This window comes from Pleurodeles waltl, chromosome 6 (genome assembly GCF_031143425.1).
Source record: "Pleurodeles waltl isolate 20211129_DDA chromosome 6, aPleWal1.hap1.20221129, whole genome shotgun sequence".
NCBI classification, from domain to species: Eukaryota; Metazoa; Chordata; class Amphibia; order Caudata; family Salamandridae; genus Pleurodeles; species Pleurodeles waltl.
In genome coordinates, this window is record NC_090445.1 from 184911347 (window position 1) to 184939276 (window position 27930).

The 27930-nt window shown below is 45.0% G+C and overlaps 1 protein-coding gene across 2 annotated transcripts in view; it reads right to left on the bottom strand.

Annotated features, from left to right (window-relative positions):
• The window catches only part of ETV4 (ETS variant transcription factor 4), a 125092-nt gene extending 110086 nt beyond the window's left edge, over positions 1-15006 (bottom strand). The window contains exons 1-4 of one of the 2 annotated variants that reach the window (XM_069237775.1): positions 14885-15006; positions 13468-13575; positions 13127-13217; positions 12048-12095 (exon numbers count right to left, since the gene is read on the bottom strand). In XM_069237775.1, coding sequence (XP_069093876.1) covers positions 12048-12095; positions 13127-13217; positions 13468-13524 — 196 coding nt within the window. In that variant the 5' untranslated portion in view covers positions 13525-13575; positions 14885-15006. Of the gene's footprint in view, positions 1-12047; positions 12096-13126; positions 13218-13467; positions 13576-14755; positions 14859-14884 lie in introns of those variants that run through there. The other variant, XM_069237776.1, reaches the window with a different exon arrangement.
• Positions 15007-27930: the final 12924 nt, after the last annotated feature.

Here is a 27930-nt window from a genome sequence, read left to right on the forward strand (position 1 = left end):
CACTGCGCTCTAGTCTGCCCAACTGGGCACAGCACATGCAACTCCACCTCTTATCTGAAGGGGCAGCACAGATCTGACCAAGTACAACCGCGGTACAAAGCTCTCACAAGAGCATTGGGGCACAGGGAGAACGGCCACTGCATTAGCAGACTACAAGGGCATAATGCATTTTTGAAATACATCAAATAGCAAGGCTCTCAGAGAGACAGAATGCACAGCATAGCTTTAGATATTTAGCTGTCTTGGCCTCTCCCAAGCCAGAGTGACCTCTTGGCCATTTTAAAGTTTAAACCACAACTGAAGATAGTCTTCATGTAACCAAACAGCCAGGTTTTTTTTCTGTTTTGGCAAGTTTACCATCTACCTCTACACTTGTACATGAGTTGAAAAGTTGTAGGTGCCTCATCAGAAACAGCCTCAACATTACTCATCTTTCAGCTTTGACAATCCTGGCAGAGTTTGCCTTATTGCCGCAGCAGAAACATCCAGTCTAGTCTCAATTTTGTGATCACAATTTCCAACTATCAAAAGACCTGGTTGCCAATATGTATTAACGCTATGTACATTTACTTTCAGAACTAAAAATTGCAGATTCATACTCCTACAGAACATTATTAATACAGCAAGTGTTCTTCAGGCTGGAAAGTCTGGCAGGGCAGGCATGGTATCAATTGAGCAATCAAACTGTATTGACCTAGCAGCGAGGTAGGAGAATGAGCGACCTTGGAGCGGCTGTGTCCGATGGGTGGCAGCTCAGCGAGGGCAAGGTGGGAGGAGCCGAGGTTCCTGGGTGGTAGATGGAATTCCTTGGTCATGAAGGGATTTGTAGACACGAGTCAGGAGTTTGAATTCACATCTTTTGTTAAATGGGGAGACAGTGGAGGTCTTCTAGGTGTGTGTGTGATGTGGGTCCTCTTAGACAGGTTGTGGATAAGTCTGGCTGCTGAGTTCTGATAGTCTGGAGTCTTTTCATTAGCTCTGTGGAGGAGCTGGCACACAATGCGTTGCCATAGTCCAGTCTGCTTGCGATGACAGCCTGCGTCACTGTTTCAGTGGTATTGACACTTGAAGACTCTGCGGTGCAGGCGGATGGTTTGGAAGCAGGGTGAAGTGACTGTGTGGATCTGGCTTTTCATGGATAGTTTACTGCCCAGAATGATGCTGCAGACGCGGTCTTTAGGGGTGGGGGTGGATCAGAGTTCTGATTGCTACCAGGAGTCGTTCTAGTGGGAGGTGTGCCTCCCAAAGATCAGTACTTCAGTTTTGTCCATAGTGAGCTTCAGGCAGTGGTTATTCATCCAGGTTGAGACACTCTTCATGCAGTTGTGGAAATTGGTCTTTGCCATGATGGGGTCCGCTGAGGGCGAGAGGATGATCTGGGTGGCATCGGCATAGGAGGCTCTGTTGATGTTGTGGGCTCTGACGATATCTGCAAGTGGAGTCATGTAGATGTTGAAGAGAGTGGGACTGAGGGAGGAACCTTGAGGGACACCGCAGATTGTGTGCCTGGGTTACAAAGTGTAGGGTGGGAGCCGGATTCTCTGGGTCCATTACGAGACAAAGGATGCTATCCATTGGAGCACGTTGCCTGATTCTGACTGTGCGGTGGGAGACAGTGTTTAAAGCTGCGGACAGGTCAAGCATGATTGGGAGCCAGATTTTCCTCTGTCAAGCAGGGTGCGGTCAGTTGCAATGATGAGGGCTGTCTCAGTTCTGTGGTTGGCTCTGAAACCTGACCACGAGAGGTCCAGTAGGTTTGTTTCTGTCCAGATGTTCTGTGTGCTGGGGGTTGGTGGCCTTTTCCAGAACTTTGTAGTGAAATGGGAGCAGAGTGCGGAGACGGTAGTTATGGAGTTCACTGGGGGTCGGCCGATGGTTTCTTGAAGAGGGGTCTTGTTTCCAGGTGTCCCAAAAAGTGTTTGTGCTGAGGGAGGTGTTGAGGATTATGGTAAACTGGAGGCTGATCTCGTCTCTTGCTAGTTTGAAGAGTTGGTGGGGGCATGGGTCAGTGGGAGCTCATGAGTGGATGGAGTTCATGAGCATGTTCGTATTGGAGGTGGTGAGCTGTTATCATGCATTGGAGAGGGTGGGTCAAATTTTCTGTAGATGGTTTCTATCTTGTTGTGGAAGTGGTCAGGGTGAGGGTGTCGCAGAGTTTCCATCAAAGTGGGGGTGAGGGCGGGAAATCAAGTTTTCGGTGGCTCGCAGGCAGGCAATGATAGTAAAGAGCTCCTTGGTTTGGTTGGTGCTGGTCTCAATTCGGCATATTGGGGCCTCCTTTGTAGCTTTGAGCAGGCGGTGGTAGTTGTTGAGGGCGTATTTGAAGGTGGCGCGGTCACTGTTGTTTCTGCTGGTCTACCACTTTCTTTCAAGTTGTTTACATTCACGTTTCACTGCGTTGCATTCAGGAGTGTACCAGCGGGTCTGTCTATTGGATCTGAGCGGTCCGACCAGTTTGATGGGAACAACTAGGTCGGTGGTGCTGGTGATCGAGGAGTTGAAGTTCTCTACTGCCTGGTTCAGGTCTGTGGTGGTGTTGGATTGGGTGGTGTTTAGGGCATGTTTGCATTGGTGTTGAGTGACCTTGGTCCAGCTGTGGGATTGGGCGCTGTAGTTGTCGGGGGTGGTGCGGTGAGGTACGGTGATGGTAAAATGTACAATGGAGTGGTCATGGACGTGAAGAGGGGTTCTAGTGTGTGCCCTGTTTTGTGCTTGGGATCTGTGACCAGTTGTTTGAGGCCACTGTAGCCCATTCGTTTAGGAAGGTCTATGGAGTTAGTGTCTGTGGAGACGTCCAGGTGGAAGTTGACATCTCCCAAGAAGAGGTGATGTTTGGATTCAATGGCGAGTGGGGAAATTAATTCAGGGATGGTGTCTCCGAGACCAGTTCAAGGTCCTGGAGGTCTGTAGGCAAAGGGTGCCTGGATGGTTGTTTTGTTGCCAGGGTGAAGCTGGAAGTTCATGGTGTTCCATAACTAGGGTGGTCTCTGGGTCTTTTGGTGGGGTCATGGCGTTTCATCATGTAGCCTATGAGGGTGGCAGCGGCGCTGCCTGGGGCAGAAGTGTGGGTGATCAGCTCTCCGGCCCAGGTCTCTGGTATGAGGTTACAGTTTGTGTCCTAGATTTTCGGTGGAAAGTTTGCAGAGTGATATTGTTCTGGGTGGGACTTGGCTGACAGTGGATGGTGTGGTGTTGGTCACTGTAGTGACAGTCGATCCTGGTGTGGAGGTGAATCAGCAGTGGATGCAGGTGAAGGGTCTCGCTGTGGAGCGATGTAATGTAGCAGTTGTTTCGTTCAGGGCGATGAGGTCTGCGGCAGAGTACCTGTGGGAGCGTGGAGCGACAGGGTTCCTGGCACTGCGCATGGTCCAGGTGCGGATTGGCGCAGTCAGGCTTGCCATTTTTGTGCTGCGGCCTTCATAAATAGGTCGGGAGGCTACAGGGTGGACTGCTAGGGAGGTGAGAAGTGCAAGATGGGAGCTGGAGGAATGCTGCGCGGGTGAAAACGACAGGAAAAAGAAGGTGGGGGAAACTGGCACGGTGGTCACGGGGTGCACCTGGCTCTTGGGAAGCATGGTTTGGCCCCTAGATGTGTAGGGGGGAGCTTGACGCAAAGAGCCTGGCAAGTGGAGCAGCAGAATGGAGCTGGTAAAGACCTGGTACTTAATGCAAGAACCATAAACCTCTAACAAAGGGTTACCGCAAAACTCCTATTTGTGCTGTTGGTGGATAAAATGTGCAACTCCCAACTTACACAATATATTCCGCTCTCAAAAAAAAAAGCTAATTCAACCTGCTACAAAAATATCTGGAGACAGAAGAGGACAGGTCAGCCAATCAGGTCACCACTTACTCAAAACACGGACCTACTTGTGCTACGGCTTTAGTAAGTCCCTCATCATTCACGTCACCAGCCCCTCGCTGATCGAGACCCCGCATGGAAAAGGGTGCTTATACCATGCCCTTTTTGTAAAGCCATTAGGAGGTATGTGGTCTATTTTACCAGCACATGGCCAACTAAAAGGTCTTCCCCACCCAAATGTGCCACCCTACTCTAAGAAAAATTCATAATATTCAGATATCACATCAACACATTTTAACTGTACAATTAATAGTCTTCACTACCTACTACCAAAATTGAAGGCGTATAAAGGATGTCTATTTAACTGGCTATTTACAGTGTTGCGCAGATGCGCATTTTTGGGGGGCGAGACGGAGGGGGCGTTTACAGGTGGAAAACATGAGGGCAGCCAACAAACATTAAACTCACATCGTGTAATTAGAAAAACACATCACTGCAAGGTGTACAAAGTCTTCTGAAAGCCAGCCCGGAAACGTGCACGTGCCAGCCCCGTCATCTGCTCCGTGCCCTCTGCCAGCGCGCGCGATCTGGCACAAAGGTGCGCCTGTGAGCTAAAGGCAATAGCACCTCTCCTGTCAGCTTCAACAAAATGGAAAAATCGTTCTCAAAACTATCATTAAGAACGATAGCATTATCACACACTCTTCCCAAAAAAATTATTACTGGAGAAAAGCCAATAGTGAAACGGCTCCGTGGAGGGTGAAACTTCGAACGGCCCAAAGAAAGTCCTCTTTTGTGTCCCTTCAGCAGCAGCCTGTGGTTACACGTCCAGTCAGAGTAGAACAAAAGCTGACCACACGGATTTTACACTTATTTTCAGAAAAAACGGTAACAAGTGCAGTGGCGTTAACAAAACCTTGACACCCCCCCACCCCCTCCCTTCCTCTCACCCCCGCTGCAGAGTCCCTGGAAGGGGGGCAGCCAGGGGTTTACCGTCCATGAACAGTAAACTGTGCTGATGGGCCCACTGGAGCTCGGGACCCCCTGGAGCTCGCCCCCCACCCCCGCACCGGGGGGCCTGCAGGCGCCCTTGTTATGCCAGTGACCAAGTGACAAAAACACCTCGAAGAGGAGAGGTTAAATAATTGAGAAGGCACAGAGTAATGTACAGCAGCCGTGGAGCAACAAGAAGAATTGCGAAACACTACTAAGCTTCTCAAACTTAGAAGAATGAAACGCTAGAACAGCCCTGGCTGAGATTTACCTCGGATTGCTTACACTAGAAAGCTGCACACATTTATTCAGGCATCACCCAAAGAGCAGAACTATTTTCTGGACAAGGGTCTGGGTGAGATGTATGAGGAGTAGAAGACAGCCAGATGCCCCACAGCTCAGGTGTTCACCGGAAGCAAGGAAGGAGAAAGAAAAGAAGAGGGGTGGCGTTTGGAGAAAAACGTGGCTGAAAGAAGATAGTAAAGCATTCAGTAATAGCACAAGCGAGTGGGAGTTATACAAGTGTCCCGATGAAGTAAAATTCTGGGTATTTCATGCCAAAATTATAGTCAAACTACGCATCTATTTCGTCTTTTCTAAGGACTGAACTTGTAGCATATACATGTGGTGTAATTACACACCATCGGCTTACCTAGAGTGGGTAATTACACCACCAGTATATGCCACTATTATACTTTTCAAACTCTGAGTAGAAATGGTTAAGTACTCAGTTAAGGTTTTGAAGCAATGGTTTCCAGGCCCCAAAAAGTCCCCTACGGGGACCACATCAATCCATTGCGCTAAGCACCAACGTGGCAACTAGACTCCCATTCAACAAACTCTCTCTGCCAAGCTTCCGGCCTTAAGCACACATTGTCCGACACCAACAGCATGCACAATACGCCGTTATGCTGGTCAACTTGTTTCAACGTGCTACACAGATTCTTGATTTGCCAGAATTTACGCAGTGATGACCCCAGAACTGTGCAAGAAGGCTTTGACCCAAAATATTGCTGTTTTCAATTTTAAACAAAAGTGTATATATGTTACATCACAACTCAATGCTAATCTGACAGATTGCAGAGTTCCTTGGTTTGGTTGGTGCTGGTCCCAATTCAGCGTGTCAGGGTATCCTTCGTGGCATTGAGCTAGTGGTGGTAGTTGTTGAGGGCTACTTTGAAGGTGGCGCGGTCACTATTGTTTCTGCTGGTCTGACACTTTTTTTTCCCCAAGTTGCTTGCATTCGCGTTTCGATGCGTTGAGTTCAGTGGTGTACCAGCTGACTGGTCTAATTTTACCAGGTCAACTCATTTTCCAATCAAAACCGGTCACCATAGGCTCCAAGTAGGTGGAGACTGACGAGTGCTAAAACTGTACCGTCGCCGACAGTTCACCAGACAGGTATTCCAGATTGTGCACAACAGGTTTTACTGGCCAGTCACATGTTACTGTCCACGCACACGGCCCGGGTGGAGTACAGAGGGAGCTTGGTATGCATCTGGGTGCTGCTACTATGGGTTGGGGAAGAGACGCCATAGAGAGAACTCCGAGGTGGGGGGGACAGGGGAGCTCAGGGCAGAGTGGGCTCCCGCCACTCAAACTACTGCAAACCTGCAACCACAGATTATCCACACCGATGCCTCAAGGCAACAATCCGTTTACAATGGAGTACCCTAGAGTGACTCAGGGGGATTGGTATTTTGGTCTGATGTTGATATTTATCTTCACGGACGGGCAAGGTACCTACTCATCCATTTACCGACAAGAAGGTACGACATGGCTGCAATTAGACCGGAACAGCCCCCTGCATCAAGTGACTAATGCCCGGTGAAGGGCTGAGTATTTCTGCCTATGGGCGGCCCTACCAGCGACTCAGAAGAGTTTCGAAGTGAAAGATTAGAAACTGACACAGATACCATGATGTACAGCCTGTGTGATCAGCAACCCCTTAAGGAGCTTATGTAAAGCTTCATATCATACAAATGATAACATTCCCACAAACTAATAAAAACCACAAGCCCCACAGACATTTAACGAAAAAAACAAACAAAAAAAAAAAAAAATACAACAATGTTTAAATACCAATTCCCACACAGTAGACTCCGCCTCCATCGAGGTTCTAGATAAACACTATTCAAATGTTTATGCATGTTGGTGCAGAGAAACAGAAAAAGATGCGTACACAATACACCGGAACTGCCTTTATTTTTAGAGTAGTCACACATTTTCAGTTTAGTGGACCACCTCACTCAGTTATTCTTCTGAATATATACCCAACAAAGTCCTTTAGCTCGTTCACTGACAGGGGCAGCACAGGTCCAAGAAGGTCTCAGTGTCTGAGCATTGGTTGAAAATTAAAAAGGGGGTAGAGGCATGAGAAGATTCTAGCAGGAGAACGGAATATTATAGCCAACCAGGTACATGGTAAGGGAAATTGAAGAGGGAGCAAAGCAAACATTGTGACAGTAACAATCTGACAAGAGAATGAATTACCGAACAATGGCAATTAATATTGGTTACCTAAATAGGGTGAGCAGAGGTCCGGGATTTCCCCGGACAGTCCCGGTTTTTAGAGGACTGCCTCGGTGTCCCCAGCTTTTGTTCATTTTAAAGAAAGGTCCTGGTTTTTGGGACAAAGGTCAGATTATTAAATAAATGTCCCGGTTTTTGGGACAAAGGTCAGATCATCCAGGGAAGCATAAGTTAAAGAGATCTACAAAGTATGAAATAATTAAAGTAATTTATCTGTTACTGTCAGGCAACACAGTCCCCGTCTGCTCCCAGCAGAGAGAGGGAGTGCGGAGAAGAAAGAGGTTGGTGGGGGCGGTTGGGGGAGCAGGGTGGGTTGCAAAGCCATAGCTAATTTTATATATTTAGTCTTGTAAGTGTGTGTGTATATATATATATATATATATATATATATATATCACACATACATACACACACACACAAAATAAAACATGTATAGGCACACATTCACAAAGCTACGCAAAAAACGTAACAGACCAGATATGAAAGAGAGAGTAAAGTCTGTAGTCCTTCTTTTATATCTGATCTGTCCTGGTTTTTGCTCCTCAAAAATCTAAAACCTGGTCACCCTAAAAAGGTATGCACTTCTTCCAAATGCAGCTCTAGAATCCTAAATAACTGAATAAGTAGTTTATGGGTTTCTGCCCGTCTACTGCTGCCTACGCACAAGCGCGTGTCTCAAGCACATTTACAGGAAAGGCCAGATAAAGAAGTCAGACTAAATGCCTTAAATACATTTAAAAAAAAAACGAAGAAAAGGAAGGCACAGCTCATGCAAAACACACAAACTGCAAATGTACAGGGTGAGTTTTACACATGTTCATGCCCTAACAAGAACCGCCTATTTTACAGCCTCATCCTGCGATTAAACTCCTGTACTGAAAGTTGAATACCATGCCTAGTTAGGGGCTCTTTTCAGTCAACCCGATCACGCACCAGAGAACAATGTTAATGAGAGAAATAAGCAACAATCCGGAAGTTGGAACCACTGTTCAATGGTAGACCAGACCCCGCTAGAATGGATGCTATGAAAACCAAGGAATGCATGTCTCACTCCCATAGTCTGTTCCTAAAAAACAACCATTCTCATCTGTATAAAAGAGAGAACATGAATGCAGCTCCGGCATCACCAGTGCTCGTCCGGCAGCCAAGGGGGTGAGGAATGAGATGTTCAGTTATTTCTTCGGAGTTTCATTTTAAAGACTGACTGCCATTTCTTTTCTGACTACACAAAGAAATCAATCACACCAGAGACTAACCCAGCCCTTGGCACATCAGATCCCCGTGGACACCAAGAGAAGCAGACATTGGCAATCTGCTTGCCTATATGTGGAAGCCAGCGAATTAGGGTCAAATTAGGGATATCCTTTAGAGGGCACTTTATCAGCAAAGCATCTAATCTCATAAATGATGGATGTATACATTTATCTGGAAAGGGAACCAATCGTACTTAACAAAAAAAAGGGAGAAGTGATACCACCCTGAACCTCCAAAAGCAAACTCGAAAATAAAAAGCAAGAAAGTGAATCCTGGTAACTACATCTGTCAACCCCAAGGAAACAACTTTATGCATTGCAAAGTTACAGGAACACGGAACAGATTAAAAGTCTGGCACCCTCTACTGCTCCATATTTAACTCCTTCGACAAGAACCAACAGAATTCTGCTTTTCCATGGTTGCATCACCGCTTAATCTTTCCTTTAAAGCACACTTAGTATTTTGAGCCTTTCAGTTGCTGGGTCTGCACATCTACACAGACAACACACAACACAGGCACTAAATAAAGTCTGATAGAAAGCAAATAAACGAGAGTATTTTTCTATGCCCAGTAATACAATTACAAACCAGTTGCTGATCTCCATCAGAATCTTAAAGGAAGGCTCATTATCAACTAAAACATAGTAGGCACCAGCAACCAACCTTCAACAGATGAGCCACACCAAGATTAAGGATGCAGTACAAATGGAAAGGATTTCAAGTTTTCATCGTCCACACTAAACTTAATGAGAATTATCTGTGGATGTCGCCAACTCAGTGACTTCACTAAAGCAGTAATCGATCGATCGCAGACTTACCATAGTAGTGGGGCTGATGTCTCTGTGCAGCGGCATCACGGAAGAACCCCATCTTCAACCCAGCATTTTAGGTGTTGTGTGGTCCAAGGGAGGAACAGCTATGACCCAGACAATGCTTAAACCAAAAAGAGAGTCCCCAGTGCTTCATACGCAATCAGATGCGGTCTACCTGAGCAATGCAAAAAGAAGGACCATCTGCCCGGACCAGAAGCACAGGGCAGCGCGTGGGATACACCAAATACAGAGCAGACAACTCTGCTACAGACAATGCTTGTGAGCTAGAGAAAGACCAAAGAAAAGCCAAAATTGCAACAATGTCCATTAAGAACATTTAATCAAAGCACTACCGAGTGCCCAGACCTAAACAGTAGACAGGCAACAGGAGTCAAACATAGCAAAGCATTCTGTACATTAGACACAGTAGGTTGCCCCTCTTGCAATGGCACCGTCCAAAAAAAAAAAAAAAAAAAAAAAAAAAAAAAAAAATGTAAAGGACAGCGATGGGGCGGGGTATTCTACAAGGCTGAGTGACACAGGACATTAGAACGCAGTGTCACTCACAGTCATGGACCGCTTCAATGGAAGATTAAGACTGGAAGAAGTGTCAACCAGTGACTTAGAAAAATATGTCCAATCTAATCAAAGTTTGATCCAGGGGGGGCTTCCACCAAGAAGTCTACTGGGCCGACCTGTTCATCTTCACCCTTTGTTAACCCACCCAATCCAACCACAATATTAGAGGTGTTTATTAAAGACTGCCCAACACAGCATACCCCATGTCTCTATTGCGTGAATTTTCTGACCAACAAAGCATTACACGTCAAGTAGAACTCAGTGCAGTTCTCTCTCGCTCTTTACCATGCTTCACTATCAATCCCTCAAGCATCAAGTTCAACTACCTCAAAAACACGCATGACCTTTAAAACACCAGCTTTATGAAGGGGCCTTCCTATATTTAGTCAATAGTAATAAAGGTTATGGTGTTCACTAGGCAACCTTGTCCCCAAACACACAAACAGACTGAAAGACTCAAGCAGCAGGAACAACGACACTGCTGAAGTGATGGCTTTTTATGGAACAGTGTGCAAGAGTACCTCAGTGGCACCCGAGTGAAGAACCAGGGACGCATTTACTGCTAATGCAGGGGAAGCAGGGCTGTAACAAACGCAATACAGAACTATCCGTGGCAAGTACTTTACAAAACCCAACAGTGTTGGAAAAACGCAACGTGATGTGCATTAAGTATTTCTTCGAGACGTTTATTAACTCCACAACACACATACTCAGTCTCACGTGGATCACCTATCCCCGTCACTGTGAAGTCGATTCTTATTACGGACAGACGCCCTCAACACAGGACGAGTTTAATGTTAGAAACAACATTCATTCCAAAATAAAAATAACCAAAAATAAATGATTAAAACAAAAACAACACAGTGCAATAAAACTTCAAAAATGCTCAGCAAGATAGTTCAGTGTCAACCCAAAAACCGCAATAGGAAGAAAGGAGGGGTGTAACTGTTAAAATACAAGGTAACTGAGAAAATAAATAGGAAGTCCATTGTAAGCGCATTCACCAAAAGGCTGCTCGTTTGTGCACCTGGTTGCATACGTTTTTGAAACCACCCATGGACGAGGCAACATTCGGAATAGCATATACTCTATACCCATTAAATGTAGACAAAAAAAACACACCAATCAGCTTTCCACGTAGCACAACAGTAGTACAACATTTCAGTACATAACACCAGAACATAAGTCGAACTCAGTCCCTTTAGGGTTAAAGCAACAGTATCTTTCAAATTACATCATTGTATTTATAGAAATTAGATGGGGTGGGACCCACACACAAGTACTTCTCTAGAATCAAGCTAGACAGATTCAGGCATTGACAGCTGAGGAAGGGGAAGAGCTTTGACCCAAATTAAAAGACCATCAGAAACACCATAATTTCAAACACATGACTGAGGTTTATAGCATCAAGAGGTCATGCAACTGGCGAAAGCCGAGCTAAAGACGTTGACACAACATTACAGGATGACCACAGCAGTATTTCTCAGGTTCCCAGGCTCAGGATGTTAAACAATGCAACCATCAGCACTGCCAGAGATTGCAGTAAAACAAAAAAGCAGCTTTGGTTTGTGTTGCTATTGCTAGAATATGTTTCCATTGCGGGCCTCGGGAAGGTTTAATTTACTTTTGAAACTCAACGCTGTGGCATAAAGCCAACCACAAGCAAAACCCATCATTTAAAGTGGACACACTCCATCAATCGTTCGCTCCCAAAATAAGGATCAGAATAGTTGACAATGCCGAGAGAGCATCGACGTTTTTGGTTACCAACAGCAATAAGTAACAAATTAACACCAAGCTACCGCAGTGGCCAATGAAGGAAAAAAAAAAAAAAAAAAATACAGCAAGGAAAGTGGGCGAAGAGCCAAGCTCCATTCACAAGCAAATACACAGCACAATAGTGCGATTCATAATCTGCGACTTGCACGAGCCCAAGGGTTGGCGAGCATGAAAAATATATCCAGTGGTTGGAATCTGGTAAAATAAACAGAGGGCAGGCGGCCCCGGCAGAGCACAGGCGCACAGTAAACCCACACGTGGATGCAAACAAGAAAATAAATCCGTGCTTTCCTTACCTTCTGTCAACCAAGTCTCCTGGAACTGGCTCAAATCATGAAAGAGATCTGGGGAGAAGAGAAAGATGCCCTCAAAATACCGGAATTAAAAAGCAAGTTCGTAGGCCACATTGTGCTTTGAGATAACAGGAAAAAATAATATCCTGCAAGTAAAGTTAAAGGTGAAATAACTGGCACCGCAGATAAAATGCACATGGTGTTTGAGCACCATAGTTTTAAAATAATATAAAATGTATTAGAGTAATTAACTAAAGTATTTCGGTAAAAACTGAGTGAGCAACACCCATTGTTCTTTTACATTAAACATCAAAGCTCCCAGGGAAAACAGCAACACCACCGCGCAAAAACCACATTCCTGGAAGTTTTGAGGTGGTTAAAATGACTTTTCTCATCTAAATTCGGATTAATTAACTGATGCAATAAGCAAAAGACTTCATGGGACTTTGGTTGTTAGGTTACACTTTAATAAAACACTGACGTGTTTCTGGCTAGTTCAATCGTATCAGAAGAATATCGACAGCAATGATAATGATAACTGCTTGTTCCCAGGTGCATCTGTGGATCCCAAAACCTACCCTTTGCCTCTCAGCCAAACAGAAACAATTAACATGGCTTGAGTCAGTGAAAGTAAACTTAGGAGTCAACGAAGCACACACTCTAGCGGATAATGCAGGGATGGGACCGTGGAATGCAACTGAAACCTGCAAAAACTGAAAGTCATACTGTAAGCCTATTTACAATGTGTGCAATAAACAAATGTGTCATTTAAAATTGATTCAAATATGAACATCCCAATTACAATGGAAGCTGGAAACAGCGGGTGCATTTTTTTCTAATGAAAAAAGAAGATATTTACGTTACTTAGTTCCCACTGGAAGATGAGTGTTTTCGACTTTAGCAGATTAAACTGTAAAGAACAGACATGGTATAATGCCTGTTTAAAGTTCATCGAGGAGCTAGCCGAGAATCAACAACGCAGAAGTAAATCTACAAAAAAAGTGTTTTTCTCCCTCGACAGGAGAGGGGGTTGGGGCTCCCCAAAAGGAGGGTGAGCTGGAAAGAAGCACGCTGCGTGTTACCTTCAGATTCCTGCGGAGGCAGCTCTGTGTCCATGTACTTCCTTTTGGTTGCCATCAGAGGTCTGTCGTGATTCCCATTTCCTTCGTTTTTCTATTGGAAAATAGTCAAAATATAAACACATGAATAAAAGCTCGAAATAAATCCCATGAATTAAGTGATCACATGGTCTGCAAATCAGGACAAATAATTATTTAAGTTTCTACACTGCACTGAAAATGAGGACGAAAGACCCCAGGTTGTCTCCATCGATAGCATTGTTTGGAAAGTTAAAAAAATAAAATACAACTAAATATTATCAAAGTGAGGACTAACGCGGATGCAGAGTAGAGATTATACTCACGTTTGGGAAGGTGTACGGCACTTGCTGGTCCAGGTATCCTTTCATCCTACGCTCCATTCGTTAACTGTTTGTGGTCATGAAGAGAGCGCTTCCTCCTCCCCACAGGGTCTGTAGAAAAGAGCAGAGGAGGGAGAGGCTTGAATGGAACGAGGGGAACCTGCATAGATAATGAGCCCCATTCACAAAAATGCACAGAGAGGGGGAGGGGAGAAGCTTGCAGCCTCTGCTGAGAAGGAGCTGAGTGCAATTAGCTGCATCCATCACAGAGCAGAGGAGGGGGCTTGGGGGATGGGAGGGGGAAATGGGATGTGCCAATTTGCCAGCACATACAAAAACATCCGCTTGCTGCCAAAGGCAAGAGACACTTTTCCAGACGGGGGGAGGGGGGACAAGTTTGGGGGAGGGGGCGTTATAACTTGCGAAACAATCCCCAGTTTAAAAATGTATAATAACCCGTTGCGAGCGAACAGAGCTAAATATATCCCAGGTGGTGGGTGCCCACGTGTCACTAAAACTAGGGAAATGTATATGTTGGGGGGAGGGGGGGTGACCGGACATGTTGCGACCAGGAAGTTACATAGCGCCTTCTATTAGATTTGGCAGTTGTTTCATTGGGCAGCAAAATATCGAACCAGATAGTAAATCGTTTTTTCACAGCGTAGTGTGAAAAAAAATGTGGCACGATAATTTCCCCCGCTCCACGAAAGCATTTGCCACATTCGTCTTTTTCTGGTGGGCTGGGGCACATTTTGTACGCGTTCTTTATGTTCTTGCAGTGCACCAAACTGCGACGCCACCTCTCATTTTGTATGCGATGTGCCCTTATTTTATAGAACAGCAGTGACCCCAGTGTCGCCAAAACACGTTCTCGTACACAGCATTGAACCCTCACTGTTGTTCACTCGGCCCCAACGTGCACACAACTCTCGGATAACTCGCTTCGATTCCCTGCGTCCCTCTGAAGTTTATAAGCGTCACCCCCTATGTGTACACTCAGCCATTTTTCAATCTCATCGACTGCTTTACAATATGAACACATGCTCCACGCACGTTAAAGTGGCCCCGATTCTTAGATACCCCATATTGCATGCCCTCCTGTGTTTCACGCACCCTTCCCTCTACGCCCCAATTTCAAATGCACCATCTCCTGCGAAGTCCCAGCTGTGCTCGATTAGCAATGCACCGCTCTCCTTTCCCGATATTTGAGCCATGAGCGCGCCCCTCGACCTCTCTCCCCCTGATGGAGCCTGCGCTGCCCTGGGCCTCTGTGAGCCCTGCACAGTCTCACCAACTTCCAGTGCTCCTAAGAAAGGGGTAGAAGACGTAGGTCGGACGGGCAACAGTAACCACGCGGGTACCCTCATGCTCCCCAAAGTCCGTAGCGCACACCAAACTCCCGCCTTGGCCCCCACCTCACCTGGATCCCTCTGCAGGCTGGAATAGCTCTCGGCGGCCGGACTTGTTTTTCTCGCTCCTTCAGCCACTTCTTGGCCCGGGAGAGCTGAGCCTGCCGGGATTGGTCTGTTTGTTTCTCTTTCCCCCCTCTACCCCCCGCCCTTTGTCTGAACAGACTTTGTGAATGGAAACCCCTGTGCAGGACGCCTGAGCCAATAGGAGCGTAGGGCTCGCCTGGGCGGGCTGCTTCGCAGCCAATCGCCGCGTGAACCCGCCAGCTCCATTCACAGCTTCCCCCTCTCATTCATAAAAAAAACACTTTGGTAGAGTTCATTCATGAGGTTCTGTGAAAGGGAGCCTGGGGCAGAGGAAGCAGGGCCCTGCCAAGCACAAAAGAACAACACCACAGCCACATGCGCGTTAACACTGTAGTGTCTGTCCTGGCTGCAGGCATCTAACGCCATTGGTGAGACAGATCGTCCGAGCTAAGCGCCTCTATTTTACAGCAACTAAACTGCAACTTTTTAGCTTCCATAATCTACCGCCTCAATTTCCACTTCTCCATGCATGTCATGTGCGACAGGCATTGCCGAGCCTGTTTGCTTTGCTTTCTGGTACTTGTAGTAGTTTTGCTTTTCCCTTGCGTACCAGAGACCAAGTATTAAATCCGAACTAGTTGAGATACTCAAAACTAGTTGATTTTCTGAGTGCCGGGATACACTTGCGGGTAATTGTCATTGTATTTATATAGCGCTTACTACCCCTGAGGGGGCGTCCAAGCGCTAACCCTAAAGGATTAGTGGTGGGTTAGTATGGGGACATATAAGCATAGTATTAGTACAGGGCAATATGAGTTAATTCGAGCAGAGGACGTGTACATCTGTTAGTTGGATTGAACAGAATAAGTATAGAAGAGGGAAGAATCCAGAAAATGCTAATTGTAAGATCATAGTAGTAAGATGAGGTTTGGGATGAGTAAAGGAAAGATGGAGGAGGGATGAGTCTGTAGGAAAGGATTAGGGAGAACACAGTAGTAAAATGAGGTTTGGGATGAGTCAAAGGAGAAAATACCTGAGGTAGAATTTAGTAGTACGCTTTACATTTACACATAACATAGTTTGCTCGCATCCTGGCATTTGTAAGCTCTTGGTATCCTATTAAGTAGTGCCTGAAATTGAAAAATAGAAGCGCAGGTTCTCTGTACCAGAGTACCTGTTTGTTTCTGAGAATTGACAGTGTTCTTCAATTAAAAGTATTACGTTTTTCTTGAGAAGTGCAGGTTCTCTCCCTTTCCAAATTAAAAAGTTCTGGTACTCAGTACCGGAAAGTACTGGCCCATTGAAAGCACTGCAATTAAGAATGTTTGGACAAGCAAGGAGCCACAGAAACGCGTCTTCTTCCTCCACATTATTCCGCTCACTGCAGTGACCGTGAAATCAGACAAAGTGGTAGTATAGCAGTCATTCATTGGAACTCGTTTAGCTGCACATTACTTCCAACTTTGTAGAGAAAGTAAAGTTTAATGAGCCATCACTTCTGAAAAAAAGCACTACCCCAATGATTGCACATTGACCCTCAAAGTCCACTAGACTTGGTTGTACTTTGACACAATCTCTGAGTCAGAGTTGCTTGGAACTATAACTAAGAAGGTCCAACCTTGCAATCACCTCGCCAACACTGTCTAGCTCAATGAGCAAGGATATGGCCAAGACGTTGCTACCATACTGGACCTGCCTAGTGAACTCATTGAAACAAGGTGTTTCCCCCCAGCTGTCTGAAAATTCCCATCCCGAAAAAGCCAAATGACGACACCAAAGACCCTAAAACCTAATTACCAATTACTACACTTCCCTTCTTAGGGAAGGTATTAGAAAGCTGAGTAGCATCACAGGGATTACTCCACATAGGCCCTCATTATGACATTGGCAGTAAATCCCACGTACCGCCACGCTGACTGCCACTAACTTACCGACGCCGCAGCGGATATCCGTTCACCATATTATGACACACACACACACCAATCCGTCAGTATTCAGCCACATACACAAATCCGCCACACCAAAGGTCAGTGATAAACTGGCGGTATTAAAACCCACACCGTTACGCCAACAGAACTATGCCCACCACATTGTGACCCACAAATCACCACAGGAGACATTCAACGCGTTAAGCCATTGGCGGTACATACCGCAGCACCCAAAATGTACACCTACAAACAAAACAACACCATATGGGATAATTCAAACAACACACACCTGACACCCATACACACACCACACCCACACCACTATAAAACACCCACCCACATTACCCACAGCCCTTTATGATTACAAAGCAAGACCACAGACACATCTACAGCCACACACTACTCACACCTGTACACCACTTACGCACTCCACATCACACACCCCAACACATTACCCAACACACCCTCATCAACACACCTCACACAACACCCATGGCACCACAAAGTCCCCCCCCGTTTTACAGAGGAGGAGCTAAGGGTCATGGTGCAGGAAGTTATCAGGGTAGAGCCACAGTTATTTGGAGTACAGGTGCAGCAGATATCGATAGCTACGAAGATGGAGCTATGGCGGAGAATCGTGGGCAGGGTCAACGCCGTGGGACAGCACCCAAGAACTAGGGATGACGTCAGGAAGAGGTGGAACGGCCTACGGGGGAAGGTATGCTATCTGCTTTTGTCTGCAATTCCACTTGGGGATCTACTGGACTCTCCGCACAGTGTGCTTCATTTTAGTGCACTATATAGAGAGCTATCTTCCTACAGTGTGTGAGAGGGGATGGGCAGGAGTTATGAGTGTTTCTGTTAGATTTGATCACTGGGAGAGGTAATCTGTGTGGTGGAGTGGAGTGTAAGGATTGTTTGCTTGTGTGGTTTTTGTATAAAGAGGAGGAGGGTGTTGGAGGATGGTATGATGGAAATCTAAGTATATGTTTGTTGGTGACAGAAAGGAGTGTTAGGAGTAGATAAAGGATAGAACTGGTGTTTTGTATCAATAGGGAGTGTCTGTCTGGATCGATTAAAGTTATGTATAATGTGGCTTTGTGTTTTGTTGGTGATGTGTGAATTTGCTAGTGGTATAGGACAGAAAGGTGTTTTGTGTGAGAATAAAGGTGCCATTGTGTGGTAGTTGTGTAGAAGGAGGTATAGGCGTGGGTTGTAGGGTTTTGTAGTGGTTGTTGAGACATTGAAATGTGTATGAGGTTTGTTTGTGGTACGTGAGTAGCGTCCAATTGCTTTGAAATTCTTGCTATGTTTGTGGATGTGGATGGCTTAAGGCCGAAGAGGCCCAAACTGGCAACTGCCTTTAGCCTTGACGCCCTGTATGAGACACACTGAACCCTAGGCCTAAATAGCCCTATTGGCCAATGGGAATCCTAACCCTAACCAATCAGAGCCCTAGTCCTTAACCCTATGACCAATGGGAGAGCTGATACTTTCATCCAATCGCAGCCGTAGCCCTACCAACCAATCCAAACCTTAAGTGTAAGCCCTATATCCAATTGAAACCCTAGCCTTAGGAACCAATCAGAGCACAACCAGTGAAACACATATACAAAGGGCATGTGATCTTAAGCACTGGCTGGTGGGAAGGGAGCTGCTCTGCAAGTCAAAATCTCCTTGGATACAGACAGGCTCAATCCACACTTTGCAGGTCCTAGTCAATATTGCAGACAAGGGCCACATTTAAAACAACTGTAAACACTGCTTTTCGCACACTTAAGCAAAACACTTTTTCTAGCCAAAAACATCCCAAACACTTAAAACCATAAAGCAGATTAAGAAGTCTCAAATCCAATCTGTCTGGACCATCAAAGGTTTCTAATATTCCAATGGGGGAGACAGATGTTACACTTACTCTGCCAACCTTTCAGCCTGACATCTCCACGTCAACAGCCTGCATCTGGTGATCTACCCTGATGCCATACCCCTCATAGGCCAATGTCCGCTCATGTTGAGCAATATCTCCATGATGCTGTACCTACTCCATCACCTAGGCTGCCTCATAAACTTTGAAAGAACAGCCTGAAGTAATGGAGTTCCTGAGCTTCATCAGATACACGAGGCTCTGATATTTTAGGCTTGACAATTTGAAGAAGGAACTTTGTCTGACACAACTGGAAATGTCTTACTCTGAGGCACCCGCCCTTAGCCATAGGTCTCCTCTACTCCAGATGATCTTTCCCAATCTACTATATTGTCCTAAATCTTTCACTTGTAGTAGGTTGGTAGATGTTCAGACAATTTCTCTGGATTAAGGCTCACTGGAGGAGTGTTACACCTGTGTAGGGAACTTACCTAAGGCAGCAAGAATGTAGGGGAAGACTGACCGCTTATTGTGTGGCCAGACAAGGCACTGCAAGACTCCATGGTCAGTGCGTGGCTTGGGATCTTCGCAGCATAGACTGCAAGGGCAAATTTACAGTCATCAAGAGAAGGTTTCTGTGCCTGAAGAGGAACATCATACAGGAAGAGCAGTGGTAGGCCTGTAGATTTCAGCATTGTACAAAAGATGTAAAACTTGGTCATCCTCTTTGTGAGACTCACTTACGTCATGTTTGGAAGAAAAGGGGGGAGCCTTATAAATTTCCATTTCCAACTTTGTTGTTTAATCAGAGGTTATTACGGGAGCCTCCACACTCAAGATGAGGTTGAATTGTTTCCTGTGATGTCAGTTCCTGTTTGAACCATAGATAAAGGAGGCAATACCGACTGATGAATGTGTCACAGCACATTAGCATCCTTATTTTTCATCCTATTCATTGCCCACATGCTACTACATTTTCCCTTAATTTTTGCTTGTTGCAGGCCCTGATATCAGGGAAAACGTACTACCTTGCTTGCCTACTAATGTTTTATTCTTAATCTTCAATCAAGAGCTGTCAGGAAGCATGTCAGGAGGTATGACTTACTGCTCATGAGTTGGCGGGCATGAGGAGCTATATTCCACATCCACTCATGCGGTCCATCTCACAGAAGGAACGGCTGGTGGTCCTCAAGGAGTGTTGATACTGCCTGGTGTGAGGTTTTATGTGTCTGAAGAATGCACTTACGGTGACACACTGATGTACAAAAAAACTACATTTGCCAGCAGTCTCTGAACTCATGTTGTTGGGGAATAATGCTAGCCATAATGGATTATCGGGTATAATTCGCCTCGCCTCATGTTTCACAGCATCGTTTCTAGGCATCTGTTGTAGGAAGCTGGCCTGGTGTGTGGTGAATACCTAAGGTATAATCACATTATACCAGGTATCCCCTTAGAATTGAAGTGTAAGCAGTGTCTAGAAGCCCGGCTCTCTAAAGGTAACTGTGGATGAAAAGCCAAGGCTTATCTAAGATATATTCAAACCTCATGTAATATCACTTATAGTCACACAGAAATTACACACATGGAAGAACCACACAGTGTTACAAAAATAAATGTACTTTATTTTAGTGACACAAATACTAAATTACTATATCGGCAATACTCCAATAGGAAATAAGTAAACACACTATTGTATGTACAGTAGCAATTACAAATAGGCATAAAAAGCAATGGAAAACAGTTAAAAGCAATAGGCAAAACTGAAGGCCTAGGGGTAAACAAACTATATACTAAAAAAGTGGAATGCGAAGGTCGGCTCCCCAACCAAGGAAGTAGAATTGGTAGAGGGGAGTTGGAGGAACTAGGAAACCCCTACAGTAAGTACCTGTGGATGCAGGAGTTGGTCGACTGTGAGAGGAAGACGGTCAGGAGTGCAGCACTGGAGCAGATGCAGAGTTCCTGGGTGATGCAGTTGGTGTCCCATGCTGGAAGAAGGATTGCAGTCAGTCTGTGATGTGGAAAAACCACCAAGAAGCCTCGGCAAAGGCAAATGTTGCGGATGGTGGAAAAGTGGAGTTGCCAGGGACCAGTAATTTCCAGCGGGACCCCACCCACAGGGGGACTCACTGGCGACCCTCAGCAGTGCAGAGAGTCTGACGAAGATGAGGCAGCCACCACAGAAAACCCACAGGCAAGGAGCCTAGGAGTAGCAGAGAGGCCCACACAGGACACCTGAGGAGAGGTCCCATGTCACAGGAAAAGCACGCAGAGGGCTGTGCATCGCTGGGAAGGGCGCTGTGGGCTGGGAAGCCTGACGATTCCTTGGAGGAGATGCCTACAAGCATTGGTAGCTGTAAGAGTCATGGTGCACTGGGGTACTGTCCTTCGTGGGAAGCAAGGGCTTACCTTCACCAAAGATGGACAGCTGGCAGAGAGAAACAAGGGGACCACTCTAGGCCACCACCTGTGATGCAGGATCCACGCAGCTCAGGATGAGAGGAGATCCATGCAGCCGGTCGTTGTTGCAGTTGGTGCTTGCAGGGACAGGGAGGTGACTCCATCATTCCAAGGGAGATTCCTTCTTGTTTCTTGTGCAAACTGAAGACTTGCCACCCTCAGAGGATACACCGCCCGGTAAATGTTGCAGTTGCTGGAAGGAGCCAGAGAAACAATGTTGCAGAGCAGAGTCGTCGCTGTAGCTGCAGATTGTAGGTTCCAGTGCAGTCCAGTTGCGGTTCCAGTGGCCAGAAGTCAAAGTAAACATTGCAGAGTATTCCTGCTGGAGTCTTGCATGTCGTATCTGAAGACCCACCCAAGAGGGAGACCCTAAGTAGTCCTGGAAAGGGGATTAGTCACCTAGCCAGGTGACCACCTATCAGGAGGGGGCTGTGATGTCATCTGCCTGACCTGGCCACTCAGATGCTCCCAGACGCCTCTGCTCTCCTTGAATTCAAAAATGGCAGAATCAAGGGGTCATCTGGAGGAGCTCTAGGCACCACCCCTGGGGGGGGTGATGTCCAGGGAGGTGGTTACTCCCCTTTCCATTGTCCAATTTCACGCCAGAAGAGGGACGGGAGATCCCTGAACTGGCGCAGGCTGGATTTTGCAAGGAGGGCACCAAATGTGCCCTTCAAAGCTTACCAGTGGCTACCCCTCCCAAGCCATGTAACACCTATTTCCAAAGGGAGAGGTTGTTAACCCCCTCTCCCAAAGGAAATTCTTTGTTCTGCCTTCTTGGGCTTGAGCTGGTCAAGCAGCAGGAGGGCAGAAACGCATCTGAGGGTGGCAGCCACGTGGGCTGCCTGGAAAAACCCAGAAAGGTGGTAGGAGCAATGCTTGGGATCCTCTAAGGAGCCACTAGAGTGCATGGAATAATACAACCAAAGCCGGGGTAGGATTCCAACATGTTTGATACCGAACACTCCCAGGTTTGAAGTTACTATTGTGTAGCTGGACATAGGTAGTGACCTATGCCCATCACACACGTAAAATGGTGTCCCCAGACTCACAAAGTCCAGGAAAATGGAGCTGGAGTTCATGGGGGCACCTCTGCTCATGCCCTCTGTGCTAGGGGGGCCTACCATAGGGGTGACATAGTGACCTGGTGTAGTGACCTTAAGTGAAAAGGGTGCATGCAATGGCAGGCCTGCAGACACATTTTACATGGGCTCCAATGGGTGGCATAATACATGCTGCAACCAATGGGGAACCCCTGGTGCCCCAATACCCTGGGTACCCAGGTACCATATACTAGGGACAAATAAGGGGGCACCAGTATACCAAATGTGGGGTGTTTGTAGTGCAAGCAACCATGTTTAAAGGGAGAGAGCACACTCACTAGGGTCCTGGTTAGCAGGACCCCAGTGAACACAGTCAAAATATACTGACAACAGGTAAAAAGTGGAGATAACCATGCCAAAAAGAGGGTACTTTCCTACATCTGTGATATAATGCTGCTGCAGAGAGGATCTTGCATTGTGGATTTAGGATTTCCCTTTAGAAAGAGCTGTTGCTTCATTTAGGGTTTGTTTGAGAACATTTAGGTATACAGGAAAATATTTTTTAGAATTAAGTTGTGTTGAGAAAACAAACTTTGATCTATTTTCTGAATATTTAATTCTGAACTTTAAAAACTGTAAAGAATGTTACATTTAACTTATGTTGGATCCCGTGACGAAACTGGAAGAATTTTTATGACAGGAATGTAAAGAGCTGTACTTAAGAAGGGCACAACACTGGATTACAGCAAAGTAGATCAATGGTAAGAACCTCTTTATTTTTCTCAGTACAACCAGCATAGACAGTGCTGAGTCTTAATTGATTCCACTGGATCTTCCAGGCCTCAACCATCTAGCATAGCACAAAGAATCCATGCCAGCTTACATTCTATCACTATGACAATAGGACAGCCCCACAGATTATCATTCAAATTCAAGAAAACAAAACAACTAAAGAAAATATTGTAAATGTGCATACAATATTTATCAGAAACAGTGAGGTAAAATCCATAAAGATACATATGTACTATGGCAAAGAGCCACAAGGAAATTGTCACCTATTAAATCAATAGTAATCTTCTTGCACATCATCTTGCAACTCTGGAAATAGACTGCCTCAAGCTCCCAGGGCTGCCTTACTTTTTCTCCATTCATCTAACTCTGATACATTACACTTTTATATCCTTCTCATGTTCCATTTCTTTCCATCTTCCAGCATCACAGATTGACTCTTCACCTCTACAACTTTCTTTGAGGAGGACCATTTTGAAGTTCCCTTGTGTACAGTAGTCCCACACCTTGGTTACACAAAGACTCCCTCTGAAAGAGTACCCCGTTCATAACAATCTTTCCTTCTGTGCATCATCATACTCTGCTTCCTCTGTACTCTCTCGCATATTCAAGTAGCATCCAATTCACATACAGTAGATCTACCCATCCAACCCATTGACACCCTGGTGCATAACATTCGTCTCTTAAGTAGCATGAAAGATGATCTCCCAGCGTAGAATGTGACATGGTCCTAGAGCTCCACAACATATTTTTATTCACACTTCTCCACTTTAACCCCATGACTAGTCAATTGCAGACACTATCCTACAACTCTATTAAACTTTCAACCAAACTGTTTTTACATGGATGATATAAGACCATTTTGTGATGATGCACAACCTGTTGCCCCAGGTAAACTTCAATTTCTTTAGAGAAGAACTGAGAACCATTGTCCATGATAATTTCTTCTGGATAACCCTCTCTTAAAAATGTCATTGCAAAAGCTCACAAACCTAGCAGATTTTGCCTTTCTGTACCGTACTCCTGGTGATCTAGAGTAACAGTCAATGAGTACCACAGCATATTTTTCTTGCACTCCAATGACAGAAAATGGTACACTCATGTCCATGGCCACCTGTAGTCATGCATGATGCAGTAGATCCACTCGCACAATTGGGGTTTTCTTCATAATACATGACTTGTCCGTACACGCACAAACTGTATAGTTCCAATGGATACCTTTCTATCTCAAGGACCATATTTGACCACCAAAAATCAAAACGTTTTTCTCTTCATGGCAGACATTGCATGATGAACTCCATTTAACAACGCTAATAACTTGCTCCATAAACTAGTAGGAAACACCAACCTCTACTGTCTTCTCATAATTCCTCGCACATTGGACATCTCTGACCACACCTCTTTGTACTCACACAAACCCCTAGTTACTGCCAATGTCTTAGACCATACAATGGCCAGATGGTCTCTAATCATTTGCAATATCTCATTATTTTCCATCTCTGACAACCATTTGTCTTCCATTGTGACCCACCAAATGCGTTAGATGAATTTCTGCCACCACCCGCTCATTCTTTTCTTTACCCTCATCCACCTATTTACTGTTGTGGTAAGCAATCGGCATTCACATTTTTAACACCAGGCATATACTTGAAATCAAATGAGTACTCTGTATGACCACTTGATTCGTACAGTAGCCTTACTACTACCTTTAGTGAAGGGCTGATCAATCAATGGCTTATGATCAATCCTCGAGTGGAAAGGGATCACCCACATAAAAGTCCTGAAATGTTGGACCATCCACTAGCAGCTTAATGCCTCCTTTTCAATAGTCAAATAACTCTCATCTGCTCCCTCTAAAGTCCTAGAGCGAAAGCTGTGAATCTTTTGTGCCCTGAATGAGATTGCACGAGCGTGGCGCCCAGATCATTGACTACAATTGTCTAGTCATGCATATCTAACGACTTTAGTATCACTGCATTCAAGATGTTCCTTTTAATGTCCACAAATGTCTAATGATACTTAGCAGACCATACAAAGCCCCAGGTGATCTACCTCAGTAATGGTGAGCCTACATTTATTAATACCCACAGCTAGCCCTGCCTCCTCTAATGTCCTCAACACCTCCCTTAGCACTCTTTCATACTCTGCTACATCACACCAAAACACACACCCACACCAGGACGCCATCTTGGAAAAATGTGCTTATGCCTAGCACCTAGGATCTAGCACAAACATTACAACAGGTACACTTTGAAAACTTGGCCTTAAACCTTCATTTCTAGTGTCTACATAAGTTTAATTAGTTTATTCAAGTGCACAACATTGTTCTGAGTACCCGCTGAAGTCAAGAGAGTCTTTGGATTCTCTTATGAACCAGTTTGCTTTACTGACCTGCACAATTCAATGAAGACTGAGAAAAAGTGGGCTATTTGATTTGTTGATTATTAAATCTGCTGTGCATTCTTCCTGCATTGATGCTTATAATACTGTGTTACATGTATTTAACAATTATGTTTGAATGTCTCAATTTAGAGAATTCCCCTGAGGTAACATTATGCGATATTCATCAAGGTGAAATGGATGTTCTGAGTTATGTGACTCAATTTAATAAATTAGCGTGTGAAACTAATTGGGTTGAGAAGGCTTGAAAGGACAGACTAAGAATGAGTGAGTTTGTTCACAATGTCAGACTTAATTTTCTGAACTCATTAACATTGTTCATTGAACAACTTTTACAGTAAAACTGAAGAGAAAGAACGAAATCCCCAGCGAGATACTCTAGGTATACTAGAGTCTCTTTATTTTGTTGAATTGATGTATGTATGGAAGCTGGTTCAGAAATACATTTTAAGAATGAAAAGGAGCACCAGTGTAAGACTGTGTTGTGTTTATATTGTGGTGATGCTGGATATATGATTCAAATTTGCCCTAAATCACTACAAAGAAATGTAGGAGGAACCCAAGCACAGTCCGAGAAAGGGACGCAGACAGAAGTGCAATGGCCTAATTATAAGGGATCTTCTATGAACAATGCTACATGGCTTAATTATAAATGATCTTGTGTGAACAATGCTGCCAATCATTTGTTTCTACTACCAGCCACCTTGAAACCAGAGGAAGGGAAGGTTATCACTGCATCTGCATTTCTGGATAGTGGTTCTGGGGGAATGTTAATTGACTGATATTCCTAACAGAATTAAAAAGATTCCCAAAGCCAGAGGTCTTTAAACCTTTTTGCTCTGAGCCCCCCCTAAGCGAAATATCTTGGAGTTTGTCCCCCTTCCAAAATTATATGACAATAGTTTGTGGAATGATTGGGGAGGATGATCGCAGGGGACGGGGATCATGAGTACATTTGAGGCAACAGCAGCAAATTAACAGAACTGACCAGAAACAGTACTTCCCATAATTGGGACTGTGGGCCCCAATGTAACTCTATCTGCTGCACTAATGATAGCTGTAGCCCAGAGAAGTAGACTGTTACCTCTTCCTTCACTCCTTCCCTGCCATGTCTGACCATCACTATAATTTTGAAACAAGCCTGGTACCGTTCTGAAAATATGAGGTATTGCACGCTGCCCCTTTTTTGTGCCAAGGACACCATTTGCCCAAATGCTAGCAAGAAAAATGAGCCCCATGCCTACTATTTATTGTAAAACATTCATAATTGTGATGTAGTGGGCCCCTAGGCAAAAGAGTCTCTGCACATGATAGCTACTGCCTTGCTGTGACCTTTGACCTTTGTTAACAACATGGGATCCCATCTCACACACCATCCAGCTACCTCTTATCTCACATCATCCAACTCCCTCTCATCTCTCTGAAGCTCAAATCAAGTTGTCTCCTTAGCTTCATTTTTCCTCTTCCTTGGGCCATTGCTCCAACGTTCAAAGAAACAGTGGCACAAGAAGTATGCCTGGGCCTCTAATGTAGCTCCAGCACCAATGATACCTAGAGCACTGCAAAGCAGGCTATCAGCCCTGCTCATTCAACAGTGCCATTACGTCTAGGCAAGAACCTCAAAGCAGGCTTTCTGCTGCTTAGTGTAAAAAAAATAAAAGCACATTTAACCCCCTCCCTCTGTTGCTTGGGCCCTTTTCCGCATGCAACAATGATGTCTTGGACCCTAATGCTAGGAAGGAAAGTGCACACCATATGTTTTTCATACTAAGACTTCTATAAATGGGGTCCAGTGCCCACTCACAGAGAGTGGGGTGGGAGGGGGGGTCCTGTGCTGTAAAGCAGATAGTAAAGAACTAAAGAATAAGCATGCCTTTTCACCAGTGTGCCAGCTACTTGAAAAAAGTATAAATGTGTGCAATGGTTAATCACCAAGAATAAGGACTGCTACGGAAAAGTGCAGATTTTAGTTAATGGAGTCACTCAGCTTCGTGGTGACAAATATGCATTCTTTTTGATAGGTAATATATGTGTCCATTAAAAGGAGTATACCCTTTTAATGGACACACATAAAAATATTTACACTAGTTATAGTCTGAATGCTTGTCACAAAAAGGGCTATTTTTAAAGCACTTGTTCTATCTTAAGCAGTACATTGCAGAAGCCTTTTTTATACAGTGTGATACAATTTTAAAATAATGACATTCACAGTGCTTTTCATCACAGACTGGGAACCTTGTAGCACTATAAACAAGTCATTCCCCAATGCACCAATCAGAATTTCATTCTGTGACATCTGCAGTGATCACATTAGACAACTGAGGTTTCATAAGGTAAAAGAGTATATTTCCCTTTGGTTAGTTTAACTTGCATTTACTTTTCATTTTGAGATTTGCACGTATTGTCTGTATGAAGTTACCTGAAGGTGGGAAAAAAACAATAAAATGCCATTTTGTTTCTTCATTTTAGTCATGTCTTTGACACTCACTGACCCTGCCCCAAGGCATTCTGTAGTACGGTCCTCACACCTTTTTATGCACTTTAAC